Raw genomic sequence first — 27,961 nt, forward strand, 5'->3', positions numbered from 1 at the left:
TAAAATTTCGTTCAAGACGTCTTGTTTATCTCGCGATATGCAATTGTCTCGAATGAGTTTGTAGGTTCGTCTGATCCGGCCAAGATATCGAGTTAACTCGGACGATACGTTTCGGTCTCGGAGGAGTTTTAAAAACATTATCCACGTTCCACAGTGGCTGTCTTTCAAACCGAGAAATTTGTTGATTCCACGTTGAGAGAGAGAGAGAGAAAATGTCGACTCTTACAGTCCCCGAATCGATTCCCACTGTTGTCGAAGATTGCGAGCAACTCAGAAAAGCTTTTGAAGGTTTCTATCGAATTTCTCATTTCCAAGTTCTCTTCTCGATTGGGACTCGTAGAGTTGATCGTTTTACATTTTTTCGAATTTTTCCTCTTTATTCGTATAATATCTCTATGATCTGTTGCGCATGAGTGATCTTAGTTGTAGTCTGGTAGCTGCAGATTATCTAAATCTGATCTTCACTTCTCTGTTAAAATGATCGGTTTTACATGTAATGCGTTGGTACACATCTGATCTTTCGATATTTGTTATTTTTTTCTCTGTGATCTTGGTTGTAGTTAATTAGCTGCAGATTATCTAACTCTGATCTCCAGTCCTCTGTTAAAATGATCGGTTTTTCATGTAATGTGTTGGTCACATCTAATCTTTCAATATTTTCTCTTTTATTCGTATAAGATCTGTGATCTTTTGTACTTGATTTTGTCTGTTGGCTGCAGATTATCTAACTCTGATATTCGCTTCTCTGTTAAAATGATCGGATCTATATGTAATGTGTTGGTCACATCTGATCTTTCAATATTTTCTCCTTTATTCGTTTCAGATCTGGTTTGATCTTAGTTGTAGTCTGTTAGCTGCAGATTATCAAACTTTGATCTTCACTTATCTGTTAAAATTATCGGTTTTACATCATGTATTGTGTTGGTCACGTCTGATCTTCCAATATTTTCTCCTTTATTCTTATAAGATCTGTGATCTTTTGCGATTGATTTGACCTTAGTTGTAGTCTCTTAGCTGCAGATCGTCCCTCTGGTTTGCACTTCTTTATTAAAATGATGAGGTTTACATATAATGTGTGTTCTGATCTTAGAGATCTTCTAGTGTGATCTCAGGTCTTTGTAGATTTGTTTTGGTTTTCAATTCCATATTGTTCACTTGTCTCCAAATCTACACTCTGTTTTCTGGATTGGAAAGGATTGGAATATAACATTACTGCAGCTTCCATTGAAAGTGTGCTATCGATTGTATGATAATTTTCTCCTACATCTAGAGTTCTGGATGGTTAATTGCCAAGTTTCCAAGTTTAGCGTCTAAATTTGAGGTATGAAGGCTGTCTCCCCCTGTTTAAACTTCAATCATAGAGAAAGGGGATTAAACTCACCTATCGGGATCATAACTAGAACGTGAGTTGGGATTATACTCTAAGATCAAAAGACTTGGTTGGAATTGAACTCTTAAAGGATTTGTTTTACAGGCATGCATCTAGGAAATATCACAAGCACCAATTTACATATTTCACAAATTTACAATTGTGCATACTTTTGGGAATTTCTAGTGTCTTTAAGGGCTTGTGTGGATTGACTTTTCAAAGTGCTTCGGACTCTTGCGGGGAGTCAGAAGCACTTTAAGGGTGTTTAGATAAATAGCTTCTAGAGACAACTACTTTACTTTAGAGTCATTTTGGTGCTTTTTCATAAAGTACTGATGGTGCTACTTCTCTAAACTACTCTTGTGCGGAGCCACAAAACACTGTCAAAATGACGGGATTGGGACAAGTATACCTCTCAATTTTGAAAATTACCCTAAAAAAGGCAATTGGAATAATATTATATAATTATCCATTGATGTGGTGGCAGTCTTTGGGTGTAGCATTTGGGACAAGTATGCCCCTCACAAATTTTGAAAATTACAAGCATACCCTCAAAAATGCAATTGCAATAATATTATATTACTATCCATTGATGTGGTGGAAGCCTTTTGGTGTAGCATTTGGGACAAATATGCCCCTCATAAATTTTGAAAATTACAAGCACATCCTCAAAAATTCAATTGAGTAATATTATATTACTATCCATTGATATGGTGGTAGCCTTTTAATGTAGCATTTGGATTTAGATTTCTAGCTCTCCTAAGTGTTCACTCAATGATTTATCCATGAGGGTTCCAATCATGGTTGAAAGTTTGTTCTTGCAAGATTGATGTGAACAATTACATACAAATTTTATTGTCCATTGATGTGGTGAAAGCTTTTTCATATTTTTAGTGGTTGTATATATTTGCTCACAATATCTTTCATTTGTTTATAATTGTTGGGTGTTTATATAAGTTTTTACGGATAAAAACAGTAACTACTTTTATTTCTTTTGGAGCATTATTTGTTGAGTTATAATGTTAAAAATAGTAACTAATATTTATAAGGGCATTCTGGTCATTTTAACAGAATCCGAAATAGTTCCCAAACACAAAACTATATCAAAAGTACTTCTTAAAACTAACATCCAAACACACAACAATTATTCACCTACTTCAGACAGTACTTCAAAAAATACTTCTAGGAGTACTTATGTTCTAAGTACTTCTGGCTCCTGTATCCAAATGGGTTCTAAGTTTCCATTCTTGATGTTGGAAGGGATCTAGTTTTGGTTCAGGCTATGTGCACCTACCGTTATACTCAGTACACCCACTTACCTCTATACATCTCATCCCAAATTGTGGTTTAAGTCGATGTAGTGAGCATAAATGGTGGGTGCATATAGCCTGGCACTTCAGTTTTTGTTTAAGTTCAGAAGTTTTGGTTTTTCTTGCGTGCAATTGTGTGTGAAAATCATTGCTTGCACATTTCAGTTTCTTTTGGAGAATCCTATATATATATATATAGGGTGGCGTTCGGCTCATGATCTTATTCTCCCAAAAGTTTTGTCCTATGTGGCTTAAAAGTTTTGGATTGGGCTGATTTTTGGTGAGGATGGTCTCTATGGTGAGGAGATCATCCTCACCAAAAATCAGCCTAATCTGAAACTTCTAAGTCCATCAAAAGTGGTTTAGAATTGTGAATCATCGATTATTTACCAGAAATTTGTAAACCACTTTTGATGGACTTAGAAATTTCAGATTTTACTTATTTTTGGTGAGGATGATCTCCTCACTATAGAGATCATCCTCACAAAAAACCAGCCCAATCAGAAACTTTTAAGCCACATAAGACAAAAAATTTGTGAGAATAAGATTGTGAGCCAAACGCCCCTCCCTATATATATACACATACATGCATACTAGAAAGTGGCATGTGCAGACACACACGTATCTGAAGGGCTTATTTGAAGTTTAAAATTTTAATTATAGGGTGGTTTTGAAGATTATACAGTACAAATGATATTTTCGTAATTTTAAAAATTAACCAACATGATTTTAGTGACATGCGATTGAAATTTTCTTGGTTTTGACCAAAATGACTCTGATTATATTAAGTTTAAATGTTAAGGTGGGGGCATTTTTGGTATCCTAATTTTAGTGTTGAACCACTTCTACTCCACCTTCTGTCATTATAATAGTATATATATGTATATCTGCTTGGTAATAGTTTAGATAATTTCCCAGTCGTACTTCAGCTATTGAATGGCCTTATTACATTCCTCTGGGTTTTTGCACTGAGATTTCTGAATTGCACAGCAATAATATCCGAGACAACGTCATTTCTATGTGCTTTTGTTTCTTTGTACATTGATACTTCCATGTTTTAGGTGGAACAATGTTAACCGATTTTGATCAATCATTTGTAGGATGGGGAACAAACGAGAAGTTGATAATATCCATATTGGCTCACAGGAATGCTACACAGCGCAAATTAATCCGACAAACTTACACTGAAACTTATGGAGAGGATCTCCTCAAATCATTGGAAAAGGAACTTTCCAGTGACTTCGAGGTCAGCTTGGAGCGACCTTTTGTTTGTTCCCATAGAGGATTGCTTCAAATAGATTTTACTTAATCAAAATTTATGTACTTTGAACAGAGGGCTGTGCTGCTATGGACGCTGGATCCTGCTGAGCGTGATGCTTTGTTGGCCAACGAAGCTACAAGGAAGGGGACATTGAGCAATCAAGTTATCCTGGAAATAGCTTGTACGAGGTCGTCACATGAACTATTGCTGGCCAGGCAAGCTTATCATGTTCGCTATAAGAGATCCCTTGAAGAAGATGTTGCATCTCACACAACTGGAGACTTTCGCAATGTAGAGCCTTACTGTCTCCAGACATTAAATTTGATACTAATTAGGAGCTTTCAAGTTCCCAATTTATTATAATTTCTGCAATTACTATCTAATAATACATACTTTGTTTTTACAATTAGTGTAATGAGGTAAATTTATCCAAAACTTTGCTAGTACTAATGTTGTAAGTGCAAAGGTTTAAAATCTTGTCTCAAGGCAAACCAAGACCATCTCAACCAAAACATTTTGAGATGCTCCGAAACAATATAAGTAATATTTGATGTTTAGGGGTCAATGTTTCATTCTCGCTCGACTGAAATCGTGATGTCTTGCCCTAGACATTCCATGACAATTAGCCTATAATTGCTTGCTGGGGCAGCAGTGGACTGGGGACTAGCATTATTGATATTAGAACATTGGTTGTTGAAGATATACACCTAGATGTATGAAAAATAAGACAGTACACCATTAGCCTTTGGAACAAAATTCCTTGAAATAATGTCTATTTTGTAGAACAAAAATGTCAAAAATTTGCCCAACTCATGGGACTTTATTCCGAGTTTCCCTTCACAGTCTTTTATACTTAAAAAACAAGGGTCCCATCACCAGTATGAGACTCTGAGGCAAGACATTAGTATTCACCAAGACAAGAAATTAAACTAGAGTCAAAATATTGAATTAAGATACTGAGGGCTGAATTACTTCCACTCCCCATAGCTTCCATTTTGTCTTATATTGTAAGTATTCACTGTTCTTCCAATGTAGTGGTGCCATTATGCCATATAATTCATCTAATATAGAAGATTATTAGTCTTCCTTTTCTGTGATTTCTTATCTGACTGAATTTTTATTGTTTTCAACCAGCTTTTAGTACCTCTTGTGAGCTCATACCGGTATGAGGGACCAGAGGTGAACATGATACTGGCTAAATCAGAAGCTAAAATACTCCAGGAGAATATGTCTAAGAAATCCTGCAATCATGATGAATTCATCAGGATTCTGACTACAAGGAGCAAAGCACAGCTCAATGCAACATTCAACCACTACAACAATGAATTTGGGAATGCTATCAACAAGGTATATATTCATCTATAGTCTGATTAGTATATTTTGTGACTAGGATACTCCAAGGTCTGACTGGTAGCCCAATCCCAATCTCGTTTTATATACTTTTCTAGTCTTTTCACCATATTGACTGGATGCACAAAAAAATCGCTATCGTTCCTAAGAGTCAATTTGATGACACCCTAGTCAAATCTGGATGAACTAGAGTCAATTCGATGAAAAATTTAAATACTTTTTCCACCTTCTCCCCCTTTTAACATTTTTACTAGATAACCAATTTCCCGATTTCCATCGTAATTGGCATCTGATTGCGCACACCGTGTAACTGCTCCGACAACAGTGGAGTTGTTCACGACCTTGTGGATCAAGATGTTTCCTGGTGACCTTGACTCCAATTTCCTGAGCTTCACATTTGTCCTCCTGTTACCGAGTTTTCTCTTGACCTCTTGAGAACTCGACTCGGGAGCGAGGACTTAATGCTTCTTAAACACATCCATCTTGACACAGATGACTATGTAGCTATACCATGTATAGACTATAAATCATGGCCTGTCAATGAAAGTCAGATTTTCAAAATGAAAATGACATTTCCCATTTGTTTTTCATGCTCATGGATGCATATATTTTTAAAATGTGTCAATAACAATTGCATGTCTTATATTTAAAATAAACTCGGGTCACCGCAGGATCTGAAGTATGATCCCAATGATGATTTCCTCGCAACATTGAGAGCCGCTATAAAGTGTTTGATCTGCCCTGAGAAATATTTTGAAAAGGTTCTTCGACTGGCAATCAACAAGCTGGGAACAGATGAATCTGCTCTTACTCGAACTGTTACGACTCGGGCCGAGGTAGACATGAAACGGATTAAGGAGGAATACCATCGAAGGAACAGTGTTACCCTGGATCGTGCCATTGTCGGTGACACCTCTGGGGATTATGAAGCTATGCTTCTTGCACTGATAGGACATGATGATGCTTGAGCCAAGCTTTCTCTGTGTAATGGTAATAAATATTTTGGTGTGGATTCTGTGTATGTCACTCGCACATAGAATTACTCTAGTCCTGTTGTTGACTTTGATGTGTGTTGTTTTGTTGGACTGTATAGATGGTACTATATTGATGACTTTGTCTTTGTTTCTCTCAACTTGTCCTCATCTGTACTGCGCCCTTCAGAAAGCGAGTCTCTCTGAAGCCCAACAAGCATGCGCCCCCAAATTGGGCGGTACGCCCATGCACCGCCAGTTCTGCATTGGAGGGGCTTCTGCTTGCTGGACCAAAGCGCCTAAAGTGGAACCACAATTTGATTGTTTTCACTTTGGGAGATTTTATATGCTAAAGAGTTAGCTTGATTTGATGATGGCCATCCTTCATTTGAATCTTTTGTCGGATAATTCTGTGCTTTTGATCTTCAAAAGTCAGCTCATCTAAAGCTAAAATTAGGATTTTTTGGCATAGAGCACTGCTGTGAGGGGTCTGCGCATGAAGAGTCAAATAAGGGATCTCATCGCTTACTCAAATGGGTTTGACTTAGGTGCTGTTTGTTAAACTGAAAAAAATAAGTGCTGAATAGCATTAAGCGCTGAAACTTATAAGCGCTGAATTTAAGTGCTGAAAAAGTTGTTTGTTTAGATGTTGAATCATGTTTGTTACACATTGCTGAAACTGATAAATTGTCTTTGTTACCCTTACAATCATATTATACATTGTTTACATGTTTCAAATACTTATTTATTATCAAACACAATAAATTATTATTTTTTATAAAATTAAAATACAATTTATTTTTAAATAATAAATAATACTCAAATAATCTTCAATTTATAAATAATAATTTCTATTTATAAAAACCCACAAATTTCAAATTAAAAATAATAATGTCATACAAGTCACCAAAATTTGAAATCAACTTTAAAAGAACTTAATTTTGGATGAATAATTTTTTATGGAAATGAAGGATGTGTAATTATAAAAGCACCCTATGAATTAATAAGGACATCCCACACTATAGCCATTTTTTGTTTTGTTTTATATGGGTTAAAGTTTTTGGAATGAGCAAATTTTTAGTGAGGATGGTCTATATGGTCTAGAGATCATCATCACCAAAAATCAGTCTATTTTGAAACTTCTAACTCGTTAAAAATAGTTTTCAAAAAAAAAAAAGAAAGATAATTTACGGTTCTTGAACTTGTTTTGATAGGGTTAGAAGTTTCAAGATGTGCTGATTTTTTGTGAGGATGATCTCCTCATTGTAGAGATCATCCTCACCAAAAATCAACTCATTCCAAAACTTTTAACCCATACAAGATAAAATAATTTAGCTATGGTGTGGGTTTATTAATTTGTGGGGTGTTTATATACTTATCCATGGGATATAAGAGGTAATATCCTTTAAGAATAAGGGCATACTTGTCCATGCTCAAAAAAACCAAGGGCATACTTGTCCGTGTTGAAAAAAGCGAAGTGCTTACCGCTTCAGCACTTTTTTTCAGCATCAAAATAGTGCTGAATTTTTTTCACTTATTTTCAGCAATAAGCACAAGTAAACAAACGCGCTATTTTGACAAAAGTGCTGAATTTAATTTTTTTCAGCAATAAGCACTGAAAAATAGCGCAAACAAACACCACCTTAGAGTCGTTTAAATACAAAATAGAAAGTAATTGTTTAATAAAGTAGTTTTGGAAGAAAGTTACCTTTCGAAAGTAAATTAATAGTTTTCTTATGTTTTTAAAATGTTCAGATTTTTACTTTTTAAAAAGTTAAGTTTTTAAAACTAATCTAAACAATTTTTTTTAACTATTCAATTCTCAGAATAAAAAAAATTACTTTTTTCGTTTTATCTATCTTAACAGTCTTCTTAATAAAACGTCCATAATCTCCCATGGTAACTTAAACCTATTTTCGTTAATGTTGAATCAATTTTCTTCACTCTTGTTTCTTGTTTCCCAAATGGTTAATTTAGAGCCATTCCAACTGAAACATCTTATATCGGGGAAAAAAAAAACAAACAAAAAACAAAAACAAAGAAAACAAAGGTGTAGACATTTTTATGAAGGTGCTAATGGTGACCATTCTTTGAAGATTTCCTTGTAAGATGGGATAGGGTGTGTAATCTTAAAGTCAAGTATGACAATCTTGCATTAGGTTTTTATGGTTCGATGGTTGCCCTTGCTTTTTTCTTTCTCTTGTTCTTCTTTGTACCCCTCCTGTTGGTCATCTCGACCTCCCTTTTTTTTTTTAAAATAAAATATCTTTATTTATTTATTTTTATTTTTTAAACGAGATATTTCTATTAAGATGTATATAAAAGATGAGTCATGAAAATCTGCCTTACTCATGTGACATACTCAATTGACACCCTTGATGTGATAGGTTCAGGAACTGTAGATCTGCACTCCTTGGAAAACAAAACTGCATCTTTTTATGGGGAAGTGAAATTCTGTATCCCGAGGAGTGCAGATCTACACTTCCCGAACCTATCACATCAGGTGTGTCAATTGATTATGCCACGTGCATAAGTCAGCTCTAATCATGACAACCTAACCGACCATATTCATCTTCACATTGGAATCGAGAGTTTCACTAATATTTGATAGTTGCTCCTTGCTAAACCTCCAAATCAGAGGTTTCTACTGAAGCCGAGACCTTATGAGGAAGACATTCTTGATCCCAACTTAATAAGTCTGCCCTCATCAATCCTCTCAAAAATGAATTTTATGACACATTCCCACCTTGAATCTTAATTCTTTTAACAAATTTGGGGGTAAGCATTTTGGCGTCTAGACATCTATCGAAACACTACAACCATAGGAGGATTTAATCTCTCGAAAATCCCATCCAAAAATTTTAAACCCGTAATTTATTGAGATTTCTTCATCCAAATCCCCACAATAATTTATTCAATAAAACTTAATTCACCAACCTTATTCTCCAAATCCCCTAACAATCCTTGCTTTTTGAAGAACATAACATCTTCCAATTCACCAAATGAAACTTACGCTTGCTGGCTTTATCATTCTAGAAGGAATCCCTAATACATTTCTCTAATTATTTTGCCACAAAAATTAGAATTAAGAATAAAAATAAGAAATGCGTAAAGATCCTCAATAATACTCTTGAAATCTAATCAACACCAATTTGCCTCCTTTTGACAAGTAACGACATCTCAACAAGAAAAATGGCTATCAACCTTTTCAATCACTCGTTCCCAAGAACCTATGCCATGGCCAAAGGTGTTAGCTGAAAATTTTCACTCTCAAACCGCACCAACTCTAAATAACAAATCTCGGACAAATTTATGCTCAAACTAGTGGATTATATAATCCATTTCTCTTCATGTTCTCAATACTACTTTTTTTTTTTTGGTGAGAAGTATAAATTTTTTTTATTAAAAAGCGAAAGAGCGGCTGAGATGACCTACTACAAGAAGGAAAAGAAGCTAAGCTAAACAAAAGCAACACCCCCGCCAAACAACCTAGTCATTACAAAGCATCTCCCACTTGAAGACAGTTTTCAAAGAACATCCATTGAAAATCTTTACAAAACTCACACCGAAAGAAAGAAACCCCTTAATCTCCAAAGATAACTGCATGAATCACCTTTTCTTCATGCTGGAAAACCTTTCTATTCCTCTCTTTCCAAAGTCCCCACCATATGGCATAAAGAAGGATAGCCCAAAGATGCATTTTTATGTTGGAAAACACATTACTAACCCAAACACAAAAGAGATCAAAAGTACCCAAAGGAAAGACCCAATCCAACTAGAAGAGAGAAAGAGGTGAGACCAAACCAATGAAGAGAAAGGACAATGCAACAAAATACAATTTCTGATTTCACCATTCTTCTTACAAAGAAAACAAAAATTTGGAGTTGAGAAACCGTGCTCAATCAGGTTATTGAGAGTTAAAATCCTCCCCCAAGAGGCTAACCACACAAAAAAGAAACTTTAGAAGGGATGATAAGAGACTAAAAAGCAGTAGCCGAGAAATACTAGTCAAAAGGAGGCAAAAGAGAATTGTCGCACAGAGAATATTTTGTACTTAGTCTTGGTCAAACTGATAATTCTCAATACTACTTAGCTGTTCTATCTTTCAATATTCCTACCAATGAAGTTCTGTGTATCTTAAATGCAGGTATAATGGAAGCAAAAATAGTTAAAAGACATTCACATATTCTATTTAGCTTTGGAAGCAAAAAAAAAACTTTGTTCTATACTATACAATCTCATACAGTGGCTGTTACATATATGAGATGATAGTTTCCAACATCTAGATCACCAAGACAACAAAATAATACAGTCCCGTATCCGCATTTAAACAACGGGAGCATCATTTCTTTAATTTTTTACACTCTACAAAACTCTTGGATGCCATATCAACACAACCAGAGTGGTTTAGTAGGAAGTTCTTCAATATATCAGCGACAGACTCGTACAGTTGAAAGTTCTAAATCCGACAATATAGATAGAAGTATAGAATATGGTAGTAATCATGGAAAATAGCATCACCCCTTACCACTGAAGGAATGTACATCACTTCTTTGAAAAGTTCCGCGAGTAAATCCTCTTGCAATATGGGCTAGTTCGTAAGACTGGCCCATAGGGACGGATAGCTTCAACTAATGAAGCATGCAGATGACCCTGGTTTTAAAATGAACAATTATAAGTTAAGAATTAGAGAACTGATTGATATATAAATATATAGGGATGCCAATAGAACCAGTTTCAGTTCTCTGAGTCACCAATACTCTATAAACATGCTTGGAAGTAACATATAATTCATATAGTAAATCATTAAACTATCCATAAAAAGAGTAATTAATCTATGTCCTAATTCCAAAAATAATTCATAATAAATTAAAATATATTTGTTTATTACGTGAGGGTTCAGTTCTACACAAGCCTTGAACCGAGAATCGAACCGAATTTATCAGTTCTCAATTTTATTAACCCAGAACCGAACCAAAACTTGCTCTAAACTGAACCAAACCAGCCCCAAGATATCGGTCTGGTTCAGTTCTCAGTTTGAACTGGACCAAGTTGCACCCCTATTTATATATATACTATTATTATGAGAGAAGGCGGAGTAGAAGTGGTTCGACACCAAAATATGAGTGGCCATAAATGGCCCCACTTTTATATTTAAATTTAATATAATCAGGGTCATTGTGATAAAAAATCCATGACAATTGCAACCCACAACCCTATCGTTGGTAAGTTTTCAATATTACACAAATACCCTTTTTTACTATTTCATCTTCAACAACACTTCTAATTAATAATTTAAATTACAGATGAGCCATTTTGTGATATATGTGCGTTTGCACATGCCACCTTCCTAGTTTATATAATTGAAGAGGGTCAGTGATCAAACCTTGGAAACTGCTAGAGCAGTTTGAATGACGTAGTTTGCAAATGGGTCTTGCAGTAACTGTTCAAACGGAGAGGACGCGAGTAATTCATGGATAATCCTTGATCGACTCTCTTCTCCAAATATTTTGAGACATTTTTGAACCACGTTGCTACTGAATTTCTGCATTGAGAGGTGTACATAGTTCCCTTCAAATTGAGAAATCAAGTTTGCAGTGGCAAATGGGATCTCAAGCTCTAAGATATACTGAACCACATAATTCCTGGAACAAGACAAGAAACAGCATCAAAATCAGCAATACAACATCAAAGTTTACGATATCGTTGGGAATCAGAGAGATGAAAAACTGAATGAACGAAAGATCATTAGTGGACTTTAGGGGTGAGGGGTGTGGTGTTAGTGGGCTTTTGTTTCCTTCGCAAATCTAGTGGGGAATCAGTTGATCATCTCCTTATTGATTGTGAGGTGGCCCTTCTGGTGTGGTCTCATTTTCTATCCTTTTTCAATGTCTGTCTCGGTGCGCCCCTCGCTCGGTTAGGGTGGTGCTTCAAAGTTGGAACTCCACAGCTTTCCTGGGAAGGGAGAGGATTCTTCGGAACTTGATTCCCCCGTCCGTTTATTGGGGATTATGGAAGGCGAGGAACAAGTGAATCTTCCAAGGAAAGAAACATTCTTTGTAGGGAGTATGTATTGTGGGCCTCATTTTTTAGTGGAGTAAACAGTTCAAAGAGTTTAGGGGGTTTTTCTTTGAAGACTTTTTGTTTGGGTGGGATCTTGTTTTGTAAAGTGCGATCCATGTGGTTGGCTTTGTGTTTTTTTGCCTCTTGGTTTTTCATTTTCTTTTCTCGTTTGTCTGTATCTTTTCTAGAGGATTCCTTGTCTTCTTCGCAATAATATTTCCGCTTATCAAAAAAATAAAAAAACCCAGATAAGATGATTTTGATTTACAACAAACTTTTACCAAAAGAAATTCTGAGCAGAGATTATCAGATGATTTCTCAAATTTATGTTTCAGTAGACAACCAAGTATGGTGGACCGAACTAATTTCTTTAGAATATTTACCCAAATGCATCTTGAGCAAGGAGAAGTCCATTTGCGGAAATTTCAGCAACCATTTTTTCTCGATATTGTCCGGTTGAATGAGTGATGCATCGTTGCAAAACACAACACCCATGTTGATGAGTTGCAATATCAACACAAAACTTTGCGGCAGCACTAAAAATGAACTGCCAAAAATAATTCAAGGAAGAAAAAATGTAAATGATATCAGATATCTATCTCAACAAATTAAAGCAGACTCAAAAAGGGAATCCATGAGAGAAAAATAAGATCAGATTTTCCGAATACAGATAAGAAGCCATGTCATGCTTGCAATCCAAAATCAAACATGTCCGGTTGTTGCACCTTTGTTTTAATGATTTAGGCATCCAGGAACTTTCCTTAAAAATGATTGTCAAGGTAAGACTAAAGAGTATGCTCAAAACTCTATTTCTTAAGAAAAGGGTAATCTAGAAGGTTACTTTACAATGTGCATTTGTCATACGAGTTACCATATACAGTTAAAGATATATATATATATATATATATTTAAAAAAATGTGCTTGAAATAATTATTAGATGAGCAAATATAACTCAAGTCAAAAATTGTTCAGATCCAATTACCCACATCCTCAATCTGATGTACAGGACATAAGTCAACGTAAAAACGGACTCAAAATTAAAGGAACCAATATGGCAAATGGTACATGTAACATTGTTGGTGCAGGTTAAGTCCAAAAACAACCACATATTGACATCTTGGTACTTATTCTGTTTCCTTTGCGGACTAGGCTTCATCTTGCATGAATTTATGCTACGAAAAATAAGTTTCATATTACCCTATTTTTCATATCTTCTGTACTGTGGTCTCCATTTGAAGATTTAAACTGCCGGACTACAATGGCATATGCTATTCTATTGTCTGAGCTCAATTATTCACAGATTAGACAAAGGCAAACCATAATGCACTTTTTCTACTGTTTTAAAGAGATTGAACAGATCAAGGCCAAAGAACTGGCCAAGTTAAAATGACTTGTGTAAAAGCTAAGCTTTGTACAGGCAAGTCAGTTTGAGTTCGCCCTCCTTTCTCAAGTCACAGTTAATGACACAGAATTTATTAGTTTTTATCCGGCTGGTTATATCCATAGTTTAAAGTAAAATAAAATAAAAATCTCCACAAGGCTTGACACAATTTATCCAACAATATCTTTTTTGTATAATGTTAGTGGATTTGCCATCCATTCCCCAAAATATTTTGGAAACAGTAAATTTTGAGTGGAGTAATTGAATTTCAGATATAAAATGCAAGAATTGGTGAATGTTTTTCAATAAACAGTAAAGCTCGATCAAAGTACTTTTTGAATATGCTATACTAAAAATGTTGATAGAATTTACAAAACAACAAAATGTATAAATTGCTAGTGGGACTTGTAAATTACCTATTATATTCAATCATTAGTAGAAATGGATTATTATTAATTAGGTATTTATATATCATCTAATTTTGATGTATCCTAATCATGTTGAATATTCTTATAAGCTGCACATACAATCTAATTAGTTTGATAATGTTCATAGGCATTTTTGCAGTTGGACTGACACAAATCTTGAGGACACCAGCCAGGACCTACAGATGCCACTGAGGCATACACATCAACACCAACAGGACATGGTTGCTTGAAGCATCTTGCCCAGCACTAACTCCAATGATGCCACAGAGAGCCTTTAGGGGGGACTGGAGCCCCTTGCCTATGAGTCCAATGGCCCCAGAAAACCGCTCTGTCAACATCCAACTAACTGTTACAGCAGGTTCACGCCTTAGCCGCATTGACATGATAACTAGGCCCTACGCCAACAACCCCATTTAGTCTGAAAAAGGTGTTTGTGGAAACAAGTGCAATGTGCTTCGGACTTAGACTAAAACCAGGGGGAGAGTACTATGAGACCACGGTTTGGTGGTTCCCAAGTGAAATATTTGAGGACGACAAGTGGACAAAGTCCCATAAGACCTGTGCCTAGCACTGACCGCAGCAGGGATGTCAACATTGTTGATAGACTCTTTTAGTAGACTCCCAAATTGACTTAGTTGTTCTAGGTTGACTCCCCTTGCTGACACAAGATACGTAGGACTGTAGGAGGTAAACAGAAGGGGAGTCAGACTAGGACGATGACTTGTCCTACCTACCTACTGTCACCTCGGATGGCACTCTTTGCCTTAGACAAAGAGAGAAAAGACCCTCTATATAAACTCAAGTGGTCCCTTAGATGAAACAGCCATCATTAGACTCACAAGAGCATTCTCTTTACTCGCACAACTCTCTCTTTGCAGCTCACACACACACACACACACTCCACCACCTGGTCTCCCACTCCTCACTTTGGTTCAAGTCCCATCAGCCCTAACTACCGTCTCTTTGTCAACCCAACGATGACCATACGGCCACATTGGAGGACTTATGAGGATGTTTTCATGATTATTTTGTCATTTCTTACAGTTTCAATGGAAATTTTCTCAATATTATTTTTATAGGTATGAGGGTGAAGGTGGGATTTTGATCCCAAGCCCGTGGTATAACAATTCACAGATTTTACCAATTTTGGCACCTTCAATATTTTCATCAGTTCCATAACAATTCCATTGTTTTCGTGAAAATTATATCAATTTCCCCACTTATCAAAATATTTCCCACTTATCAAAATATTTCTACGAATGTTTTCATTTATAATCTGACCAATTCCAAGATTTAATACCTTAGTTATATTCAACTGTATTGCCTCAATTCTCTATTGATTGTTTTGTCATTTCCTACGGTTTCAATGGAAATTCTCTCAATATTATTTTTATACGTATAAGGGTGAAGGTGGGATTTTGATCCCAAGCCCGTGGTATAACAATTCACAGAATTTACCAATTTTGGCACCTTCAATATTTTCATCAGTTAAACAACATTTCCATTGTTACCGTGAAAATTAGATCAATTTCCACACTAATCAGAATATTTCTTCGAAATGTTTTCCTTTATATGCAGACCAATTCCAAAATTTAATACCTTGGTTATATCCAACTGAATATTGCCTCAATTCTCTATTGATTTATCTTTCCAAAACATGGTTTCCCAAAAATGAAAGGTACCAGATATCAACACCTGGAGCTTTAGAAATTGAGAAGGCACTCCAAATAAAATTAAAGGAGACCGCTCTCACTAATCTGCCTACTATTAGCATGTTCAAGTGTTCGACTTTCTCTGTCTATGAATTTAGCTGCCACCCCTACATGAAGGGCAACTTCTCTTTCCTATATCTCCACAAGATAATCATGCACCCACAGATTTTCAACTTTGATGATATTTATGGAAAACTTCCTATGACACACCATCTTCCATTAGGTGTTTTCCTTGGCAGGTCTTGGACACCATGGTCTTTTTATTGGAAAGTTGAGACAAAGTTGCTTATTTTAGGAGTGGTGCATCCATCTTCCCACAATTTCACTGCTTGCATAGTGTTAGATAATAAGATGCACTGTATTAAGATGCATGAGATACACTGTATCATTGTTAGTGTATCTCATCACAAATGGAAGGTTGTGATGAAGGATATTCTAGAATATATATTGATATTTAGAATATATCAATTGGAATATTTTAGAATATTTATATTAGGTAGTTTTCATATGTCTTGGTTGATGTAATGTCTATAAATACCCTACTGGGGCTTTTGTAAGATTCATCCAAGAAATCTCAATAAATTAAGTATTTCTACACATAGAATGAGCAAAAAGAACGGATTTCATGCATCATGATCCTAGTTCATAACTTAACCATATTGTTGATCAAATTATTCAAACCTTTTGGAGTAAGAACTAAAATTTCATACTCATCACCCTGTACACAGTTTTGGACTTGTAATCATCACCATATTACCTTTGGATAGTCTCAATCTAAATAGACAATCTGATACTTTACACAAGGAATAGGAAAGGTACTATCTCTAAGGGTGCAGCTAGGTTGGGCCCAACCCAACATCCAACCTGACTTGGGTTAGAAAACTTTCAAGCAAGGGTTGGCTCAGAATTGAATATTTGAACATCACCAAAATCAGGTCAGGCTCGGGTTGAAGCTTTGAATTACCTAAACAACCTCTATTTATAATAAATTTGTACAGTAATATATTTAGTATTGAAAAAATAAAAATAAAAATTGCAGCAGGGATAGATTCCTCTTTTTCTTGTTCCCTCACATTCAATCTCTCTTCCATCCATGAAAGCCAGAATATCATAGCAATCACATTTGCCATGAAACAAAGTCCTCATAATATACCCCTAAACTCTGGGTGGGTCTTAGACGACTAGAAAATATTAGCTTTCGTGGGCAGAATTATGTTTTGCAAGCTATCCTTGATAACATAAAAAACCCTTTGTTTCTTTATTTCCAAATACTCCAACATACAGCAAAGGAGAGCTTTCTTCAAAGAATCCTGCCTCTATCATTAAATGCACTGTTGTACCAAGATTACACCAAAGACGACAATGATTGGGGAAGGACTCAATAAATAGAAAAGAGAGAAAATACAACCAAATATTATTCGACGTATTACAATGAACGAGAAGGTTATGAGCCATCTCGTCACTACTTTTGCACATAACATAAAAGTCCACAATGATTTATCTACGAGAAATTAGGTAATCAACTATTAATATTTTGTCTGGAGTAGATGATGCCAGAACCTTCCAATTGGTTCGTTGATTCTTAAAAGAATACCGAATAATTGGGTATCAAAAGCCTGTTGATTATACAGAATACCAGGCAATGGGAAAACAAAGATAAAATAAAATATTTCTTTAAAAGTTTTTCGATAATCAACCCCCTCAATGTGGATGTTTCTTCATTAATTATAATCTACACACTAGAACATATTAGAAACTACTTAATAATTATATTTACTAAAGTAACTATTTTCCTAATAATGAAACATTAATCTAAAGAAACATTTAAAATTTTAAAAAAAAAAGTGAATCAAAATGAATTTAGTAGCTTGCCCACATCTATGTCTGGTTGACCTCATCTTTCTAATTCTTAAGCTTGGATAATAAATAAAAAAAGTAAGTTTTCCTTGTGATCCCACACAATCTCCACATGGTTAGGTATACCATGGGTTGGATTTATTCCAATCAATTATTTTATGAGCCAAACAATTATGGGCTTGAGCCAGAAACATGTACAAATCGTGGACTCCTCAAGAACCTTTTGTTGTCATATTGTCGTGCTTGTTGCACTCCACTGCATCAGTAGAGTAGCAAATCACATAAAGAAGGCCAACTAGGATGCAATTTCTGAGCAATGTATGGAAGAACCTGGGACAGCCCCCCCCCCCCCCCCCTCTCATTTTTCTCTCCCCCTATTTCTTCCTTCTATTTTCTCTCATCTATTATTTGCTTCTTCTACCCTCTTCCATTTCCTCATTGTTTTACCTTGTAATGTTTAGGGAATTCTGGCATTTGACATGATCAACCCAACAAGTTTAGACTAAATGGGTGGGTTCGAGTTGGGCTTATGCTCAGAATTGCAGGTTCGGTTAGGACTTTGGTTTAATTCCATGAAGTTTGGGTTGTGCTCAGGTTGGTACTAATCCAATCCAACATGCCCAAGTTACAACTCCAACTTTTTTCTTGATTTTTTTTGCCATGCCTGATAAAAATAACAGGATCAATGCTACCAAATAGCTAATGTTAAATTCAACAAAATAAAATATTGTTTCAACAAGTATTATGATTGCCATTTTGTATCCTATACGTTAACACAAATCCATTCCCAAGGCTTTAAATTTTGTGAGAAAGCAGAAAAAAGATAAAGTGAACATTTGCGTAAAACTTGCAATAAGGATTTAGTATGATTCAGGGAATAAAAGTAATTGGATGAACATGAAGTAACAGGTTAAGCTAAATCTTGATTGCTCAATCATGAGGAACAAGGCTTAGCTGGTTGGCATAAAAAAAAACAACGATACATCAACTTCTGATCCTGGTCATAATTATTTGAAGTCAGCTACATGGTATCATCTTATCATGCATTCGATTATAGGGTCATATCCAGTGCTACCTTGACAAGTGGCATGGTGTCCAGATGTCAGGCACGACAATCATCTTTTTTTATCGGTAAACCTGTTTTTAATGAATTCAGAAACTCGGGGGCAGGATTAGAACCCATGTCTCTGGTATCATCACCCAAAGATTGTCAGCCACAACAATCTTCAAAAATTCAATTATGGTGGCACAACTATACAAATATTAACTTGTGGCACAAAAAATCTTCTAGGTGGTAATCGAGTAATTTGAGTCACATGAAGAGGCAAATACCCAAGTTACTATAGTACATGATCCACATTCTTAATGTTAATTAAATTGAGGGGAAAAATAAGGAAAATTAGTTCTACCATATATATGGAAAGAACCTAAAAGTGTTGTATTGTGCCATGAAATGTCGAACTGTCATGTTCTGTCGACACAACGCTTCAAGTTACTTCGCTAGTGCAAATGCTTCAACAACCACTCCTTGTCAAATCCATCAATGGCTTTCATGGAACATTGCTACTCTCAATCAACTCAACTTATTTATCAATTATGGTAGTTTCCATGAATGTTCCAACAAATGATTTCATTTCTGATCACCTTTCCAAGCCCTAATTCTGCCATATTTCTACCTCAACCACGAAAAAGTATAATCACTTTTAGAATGGAAAGAAACCCCATTTTACATATAATCATTGAAATATTTAACTGCATATCACTATATATTCTCCATCTAAATCATCGATTGGATAAACAGAGCCCAGCAAAAGAATGACATGATAAAAATACATTGCTGATGCTCTACTAAATGGAATATTATATTGCAAAAAATACAAAGAATGGATATGTGAGATATGGAGTACAAAATCAAGTGAATCACGATGGCTTCAAACAATTGAGTAAATAATTAACCGTTTTTTCAGTAATTATTTAAATCAAAAATCAAAACAAAGTAAAGAAAACTAATCAAAGAGGTTTAATCTTTTCTGTTTTTGGACATTTTGACGACAACAATGTATGTGACAATCTCATGGGATGCTAGTTTCATCGTATAGAAACAAGGACATAAATTTTAAAGAAAAAAGTGTTTAGGGAATGAAAATAATTAAAACACGAGGAACTAGAGCAGAAGAGTAGTAAACATATTAAATAAATCCTTACGGACAATATAGAAATGATTATAAATGAAGCATCCTCAAGGAACAATCAAACATTCAATATATCAAAATGGACAACATCTAACACTTGGTACGAATTAACAAAGCTCCATCAAACTTAAGAGGAGAAGAATTGATACCTTGTTCTCTTCATTGCTGAGACATTGCAAGCAGCGCTGAATTACATGGTTTCCGTTCAAGTCCTTGATGAGATGAAGAAACCCAGGTTCAAGGGCAGACGTAACATGTAATATCTGTCGCTGGGTTTTGAGAGTCTCAATTAACTTTTGTACTGCACGAGTGCTGGTAGAATAACAACTTGTTAAAGCCCCTCAGAAGCAATGTAAAGTACAAGAAATAATATACGATAAGGAAAAGAACAAACAACATATGACAGATGTATACCCGTGCATGTTTAAAGAGATTTTGACAAGCTTGCCAGGTTCACTTGTCACCATGAGCAGAATCTGCATTCTTTGTTCTTCGGTGCACACATCCAACAACTTCTGTACAAGATAATTCCCAAATGGGTTCATCATGAGTTCAACAACATGACCAATAATCTCACTAAATATCATTTGCACGTCTTGTGGTGTCCCCTCGTCGAATTTCCGTTGTAAAAACCGACAACCATGTTGATCTTTGGCTAAGATGTAAACATAACCTTGGACTTCCAACAAGGAATTATATTTCAATGGCGGAAGTATGGGCAATATCTATTCGGACTACTACTATTTTCAAATTCCACAGAAGACCCTTTTTTGTCTTCCTTTGAATGCTCGCATCTTTTGTTGATCACATAATTCAAACCTTTTTCCTGAAAGATTAAGCTATCCTCGAAAGTAAAAGCTTCGAGATCACGTACACCTCTCGACGAGGGAAGAGAATGAAAGTTCAAACCATTTGTGGTTGATCTTTCCCTTGTGTTAATTATTGGAAGGTCATGATGTAGTAAAGGCTCCACACCTATCAAATGAGGAGAACCTAGTGAATTTGATACACCTCTATCTCCACTAAAATCCATCCAATTTCGTTGGGAATACAAGAATGCATCACCAATGGAAGGCCTAGCAATAGAAGAGACAGTATCGGGGGAATGAACTATACCAAAAGCAGCATTTTGGAGCTGCAAATTACTTAATATCACATTATTTGAATGCTCCATCGTTTGCTGTGGCAGATAATTTGTTGGGGTTGTGAAGTATCCCGGGCGAGAAAACAAAGAATTAGATCGAGGAGGGGAGATACTTGACTCTGATAAATTACCCATTTGATTTTCATGCTGAATTCCCAACAATGCTGATCTTCTTTCCTCATCCAAACCAATAGGACTCAAAGGAAAGGAACATTGGATCCCTCTGTAATCCGAAAAACATTTCCCGTACCCTTCAAACAGACCATTCTTTGCAACATTACGATAGTTAGTACCAACCAATGATCGATCGCTAAATTGAAACCCATAGGGATTGATTGGAAATCTTCCAATCATCGACAAATCCTCTTGTTCATTTCTAATACACATTCTACCTAGATTCTCTGACAAACCCAATTCATCGATTGAATTCTTCCCCAGATGAGAACCAGATGATTTTGAATCCAATCTTTGACCATTTGAGCGATGGGTATTTCCAAATGGGTTCTGGAATTTAACCTCCTCAAAGGAGGGTGGAGTCGGCGATCCATCGTCCGAAGACGAAATCCCGTATGAAAACAAGCTCGATGAAGAGCCTTCAGATTGTAGATTCAACCCACTAACAGGGGAAACACACGTATACTTATGATGGTAAGATCTATCATCATCAAATACACCATGAATTGTTCTCTGTGTTGGACTAGAACCATGACCATGACCATGAACATCATTGTTATCATGTTGTTGTTGAAGGAGATGATTATGAAGATTGAAAGATGTTGCATGAGGGATCTCATTTAACAACATTTCAAACTCTTCATCTTCCTTCATGGTTTCTTCTTCCCTTTTTGATATTTTTTTTTCTCAACTTGTGAAACAAACAAAGATAAGAAAGAGAGAGAGACAGACAGACACAGAAAAACCAAAAAAAACAAAAACAAAAACAAAACAAAACCCAATCTCAGAATCCAAGAACCCTCATCAAATAACGATTGAGAAAGACTAAAAACCGAATACCCATAAGAGATTACCAAGTTTTCTGGGTTTTTTTGTGATGATGGTTGATGAGGTTATGGTGGTGGTAATGGAAATTCAATCGCATTTCATTTAATCTCAATCTCATTTGAGTTTGGGTTTTGAGAAAAGTTGGTGAGGCAAGCAAAGATGAAGAAGGAGTAGAGACGGGTTTCCATTATGTTGTTATCTGAGCGTAGATATACGGTTGAGGGTTCTGTATACGCTCACGCCATTAAAACGAGAGAGAAGAAGACAAAGAAGAAAAGAGAGAGAAAGCCACACTACTGTAACTCAAGAGACGAGAGAGTATACCAAGGTCTACTTATTATATATATATTTTTATTACAATAAGGATCACTTTTAATTTTTAATATTATCAACCCAATTTTTATTTTTTCAGTTTTTTATTTTATTTTATATCTCCAATAAACAAATTGTGTGTGTGTCCTTCCTTAACAAGCTAACTTGATTTTCCTTAAAAAAACAAAAGTTAAATTGATTTTCTCCACACCAACAGCTATATTATATCTTGTAAAACATTCTATTATTTTATAATATAAATATTAAAAAATTACGTAAAGGACCTTGGCAGAGGGATTTCTTTATAATTAATCATTGAATTCATTCACCACATTTCTCAATATTGAATGCCTTAACCGATTGATCTCATTATTTTCGTGAAAAAAAATTGGATTTTCAACATCTCAATTAAGTTTTTGAGACTCCATTCCATTTGAAAGGATTTAAGAAGGAAGAAGAAACTATTTTCAAGAGTTTTTTCAAGTTTTTTGAAGATGAATGTTAAAAAAAGGGATTTTTTCAAAAAAAATCTTCACTTTTGGATGAAAATCAATCAAGGATGATTCTTTTGTTTGAAATCATCTATATAAGTTGTTATCTCAAATTTTTAGTCGACTTTTTCATGTATTTTAGTAAAAAAAAAAAAACTCAAAAAACGAAGATGAGTGGATTTAACTAGCATCGAATTCACCACTTTTTATTGTTGAGTTCGGCATTGTTTTAAAAATTCTCAAATTTAACATAAAAATTTGTGACATTGACAATAAATAAAATTTGTGAGTTTGACAATAAATAAAAAATGGTGAGCTCGCCAATAATGAGGAACCATTAAGAAACTTTTTTTTTTACTAAATGGACTATTCAAAAATCGCCCAAAACTTAGGGATTATTTAGAAAAAAAATCTCTCTGTCAAAGTCCTTCAACTTATTTTCCCTATAAATATATTTTGGTCACTTTGAAAGGGCTTTAATCTAATGATTCAAATATAGCATTTCTTCTTTCATATTTTTTGATGATCCAATATGACAACATTTACTTTTGAATTTAGTAAGAGATTTAAAAGGATCTTAGGGTTCGACGTCTTACAATTATCGAAGTGAATGCAACAAGGGAATGGAAAAGTGAGTTTTTGAACATTTAGGGGGTAAGGTTCTAGTATTGCAAACAATGATTGGCGATGGATTAACTCCCAATTTACTGGAACAAAATTTGGAAGTGAAAGTGACACTCTTAATAGAAGGACTCAATTACTAAGGTCTTATTGGTGAATTGCCCTAATTCGATATTGTTGGTTGATTGGATGCCCATGTGAGTCCATTCCCTTAACACACTCAAACTGACACATATTAGGACTCCTCTATCTGAGAATTAGAGTCCTAATCAAATTGAAAATCTATTTGATTAGAAGACTTCTACAATTGAATCTCATATTCCTATAAAAGGGGTAAGAGACTTGAACATGAGAATTATCAAAATCTCTTAGATTCTTCCTCAATCAAATCTCCTCTTTAAGTATACAAGGTTTTTTGGGTTTCTATCCAAAGTACTGTAGGTTTAAAGAGTGAAAATTCTTGATTTATCTAGTAATGTTAATGTCAACGAGTATTTGGACTCTTCGATCTTGTGACACGATTCAAGGTTGGATCTCCATCGCACATAACAAATATGCTCCTAAACCTCTAACGGATATACTTCAATAAACATGTATTATATATATTATACAGTACCAACCATACTCTAAACTAGGATAAAAATAGTGCTATCGTTGTCGGATGCTGTAAAAAAATTTGCCACCTCCTAATAAGAGGCATATCTAGATTGATCTTAAATACACCCTACGGGGTTGATGGAATCCGAATCCCATCCATTGACAAACAACATGTAATTTGTTATCAATTATTCTTCATTGAATCTAACTCCTAAAGAATGGACAAGTTGATTAAATAAAGAATAATGTTGAAGTAACCCCAAGATTTTCCTCATATCGTACTTTCCTGGTTTTGTGTAGGAATCATAGATGATTTTCATCGAATACAAGTGAAAAAGCATCTATGATTCCTACACACTTCCACATCAGGAAAGTGGGATATGAGGTATAATTTGCAAAACTCCATGAAATCATGTTTAGACTTTGTTCAAGGTGCTTCTATATAAATACAAATAAAAACCTTATTTTTTTTCTTTTTAATAATGTAATTTTCAAAAGTTTTTTTACTAGACGATTTTTTTTTAAAACAAATCCCTCAAATACTCTCTTTTCTTGTTCACCATGTAAAAAATGTGATTTTTTTTTTTTTTTTTGATAACAAAGGGTATTTGTGCCAGCTTGTGCGCACCAGACTAGTCCATACGCCGTGCACTCAGGCTATACCCCACTACGTGGAGCGGTGCATGGCCACCAAGATTTTTTATGAGTAGTGGGATTTGAACTTGAGACCATTGAAAGAGCAGATTCCTTGGCCCCAAATTACTACCATTCAGTGTGATTTTATTTATTTGGTTAAATAAATTTACTTTTTATTTTAATATAATAGGCTTTAGAGGTCCTACTTGTTACACAAGAAACGGAAAGGGAGAAATGATTTATAACAAATAGAGATACTTTCATTTTTATTAGATAAAATTACATAAATATCTCATACTCTGCTTGGCCAAAAAGCAACTTGATGTCCGACCTTTCATTTCCGCCAGCATTGACTAATGAATAGTGATGATTGCACGCCATCTTGGTACGCGATTGGGTACACGGATGAGTGGCAAGAGTACAGAACCGCACATCTTTTTTCTGTGTTTCCCTATGAAACGATTTATGGTTCTTTGACCTTGCCACGTCAGCCGCGTATCCAATCGTGTACCAAATTTGTATTTTTATTTCTACTCTTATTCAAAGCGGGACGCGTGACATTTAATATATCGGTTCTGAAGTGTATGGATTCTGAACGTATCTCGTGAGATATTGAATTCTAGTAAAAGTGTAGGAATTCCAAGAAGACTTTCCTAAGTCCAATTTCATTGGACACATGGCGTCCAATGATTCAATAATATGCTGCCATGTGGGCAAGGAATAAGGTTACTTAGAAAATCAGATTGATTAGAAAATTAAAGAGGCCTAGGTAACGTGTATTCTTCATTTTGATCAAAGAACATCTGTTATTTATAAGTTTAATGCTATGTTACCTGATTCCTGAGTTCGTTTAGTTCAAATTTGGATTCGTAATTCATAATTCGCCAATCAAGAATGAACCTGGCTCGTAGGGATAGCCATAGATGAGGTATTTGAAGGTTGAAATGATGAATAAGGTTAAAAAAAAAAAAATGGTATATATTTTGAAAACAAAAAATCAGATTTTTTTTATTTCCAAATTGAAGATGAAAGTTTTTGTTCATTTCCTATTCATATGTCAATAAAGACAAAAGACCAAAGAGTTATGCTATCAATTTGAAAAGTTAGGGGATTTCTTTAATATTATCAATATGTTGAGGGGATCGTCAAAGAAAGATATTCAAATCATTCAACTCACGTGTATCGTTCACAGCCCGCATTACATGTCACTTGAGTTAGGTACTTAACTTTCAAAACATGTAATTCTTCAGGAGGTTTTTTTTCTTACACATTTCACCGGAGTTCTAAGGTTAAACCTTGGGTTCAAGTTCCAAGAGGCCATGAAGGCTCTTGTTGAAGCATTGTCTTCAGTGTTGGCCTCCAAACTTTTAACTTTGAATTGGACATCCCTCACTATGATGCATTCTAGCAGCTCCAGGGGAAAAACTTGCTTTTGAACACACGTCAGTATTTTTCCAATCAAATGTGGTGGATAACGGCATTGAAAGTCAACCTCTTCACTAGGGAGCTCAGAGACTTCCCCTTTGTGTTGGTGCATAACCAATCAACTTCACTGTTCTAATCCATGTTTGCATGGTTGATGTTGGATCTTTTTAACGGCCTCTGCTATAGATTGTATGAGAATTCACATCCGAAAAACAAATGATCTTCCGTTTACATGAGAAAGTTATGTTTGGTAGGTACCTATCGAATCTATTTTGTTAGATTTAGTAAGTACTCACCGAATTAATTTTGTAATGTTTGGTAGGTACCTATTGAATTTGCTGAAACAAATTTGAGTTGAACCTATCGAACAAAATTTATTTAAAAAATCTACAAGTTTTTCGATTCAAAATCATCGTTTTAAGATTTTAATAGTGGGATTTCTATCTTCATTGATGATTAAATGCAAAAAAGTAAAAGAAATTACAAAGAAATAAGATACCTTGAAGAAAAAAACCTTAAAGTTTATTCTCTATTGCTTCAATCTCTCACAAAACTCAATAGTAGATGAGTAAGAAGATGAGGAAGAGGAGGAAGGACGGAAGAAGTGAATTTTGGGTTTTTCATTCTAAGTGATGGTGTGTATGGATAAAATAGTAATTTACATTTTTTTTTCTTCATAAAAGTCACTTAAATGGGTCAAAATTACCATTAAGTATATGCAAATAGACCCACCATTTATGTAAGCCCATATACTCTAAGCAAAAGTTGGTATGGCAATAAAAGCATTCTTACAATAATGTCATTAGATATAGGGGTGTCAATGGGTCAGTTCCTATGAAAATTAAAATCATAACCACTATATTTTTTTTATTCCAATTCTAAAATAAGTGGAGCTAAAACCTCCAAGAATCATGGGTACCCATCAATTCTGATTCTCAAAAATCAAATGAGAATTTTATTTTAAAATCATTATAAAAAAAATATTCTTCTAAAAAATAACATATTATTTACAAAATATCAACTTAATAATAATTTGTTTAACTAAAAATATGATTTTAATGATTTTTTTTCAAAAATTAAAATTCATCTTCTTTGCAAGTAATAAACTTTAAGAAGAGATGACTCATTTTAAGCTCCCAATATTTAGTTTATATAAAAAAAAATTGAAGAACTTTATATATGTTAATTTTAAAATATTTGAAAATTTTAAATAATGTACAATGTAAAAATAAATGACAAAATAAATCGATTTCGAGTATTCACAGGTATCCATTGATAGAACCTAATAGTCCCAATTCTTATCGATTTGGTTTCATATTAGACCCCGCTCTAATTAGTTCCAATAAAAAGGAATTGGAATGTGGTTTTCGATCTTGGTTCCAATCTGATTCCCGATAAATGATTAGAGAGAAAAAAAAAAAAACGTTTCAATAATGAAAATATAATAATTTGTATTTTTTTCCCCTTTAATTTCCATTAGAAGTCTATAAGAGAAGATAACTTTTAAGGGAAATAAAAGTTTTAGTTTGAATGCATTACTAATTTGGGGGCGTAGTTTCCATCAACATGTGAACCAAAGGCTTGTTTTAGAAATTTGCAGGTGGTATGGTGTGGACACTGGACACGTGCCGCAGACCTGCAGCGCCAACCACGGGTAGAGGAATGGTCTTGAAAAGGGTATTTTAGAAACACCCCCCTCTTATATTGGTGATATTAGATTTACCCCCTTGTAAAAAATACAAGATTAGGTTTACTCTTTCCATAAAGAAAATGGATCGTTGACTTACGGTCAAGAGATATAAAAGTATTTTGCAAGGGTAAATCTAATTCACAAGGAT

The 27,961-nt window shown here is 34.8% G+C and overlaps 2 protein-coding genes across 2 annotated transcripts; one reads left to right on the forward strand and one right to left on the reverse strand.

Moving 5' to 3' along the window:
- Positions 1-136: 136 nt before the first annotated feature.
- LOC147409562 (annexin Gh1-like) lies at positions 137-6,422 on the forward strand. Its single transcript, XM_086430227.1, has 5 exons — positions 137-288; positions 3,780-3,925; positions 4,013-4,231; positions 5,075-5,287; positions 5,962-6,422. The coding sequence occupies exons 1-5, from the start codon at positions 213-215 to the stop codon at positions 6,256-6,258; spliced, it is 951 nt and encodes a 316-aa protein (XP_086286353.1). The 5' UTR covers positions 137-212; the 3' UTR covers positions 6,259-6,422.
- A 4,004-nt stretch (positions 6,423-10,426) lies between these two features.
- Positions 10,427-22,360, reverse strand: LOC147409563 (uncharacterized). The gene is given in 6 exon segments (XM_086430230.1): positions 10,427-10,914; positions 11,648-11,906; positions 12,708-12,871; positions 20,045-20,207; positions 20,310-20,602; positions 20,605-22,360. Coding segments are annotated over 6 exon segments (2,250 nt in total). The 5' UTR covers positions 21,868-22,360; the 3' UTR covers positions 10,427-10,806.
- Positions 22,361-27,961: the final 5,601 nt, after the last annotated feature.

The sequence above is a fragment of the Akebia trifoliata genome, chromosome 2, assembly GCF_017979445.1.
Source record: "Akebia trifoliata isolate Shusen 1 chromosome 2, ASM1797944v1, whole genome shotgun sequence".
NCBI lineage: Eukaryota > Viridiplantae > Streptophyta > Magnoliopsida > Ranunculales > Lardizabalaceae > Akebia > Akebia trifoliata.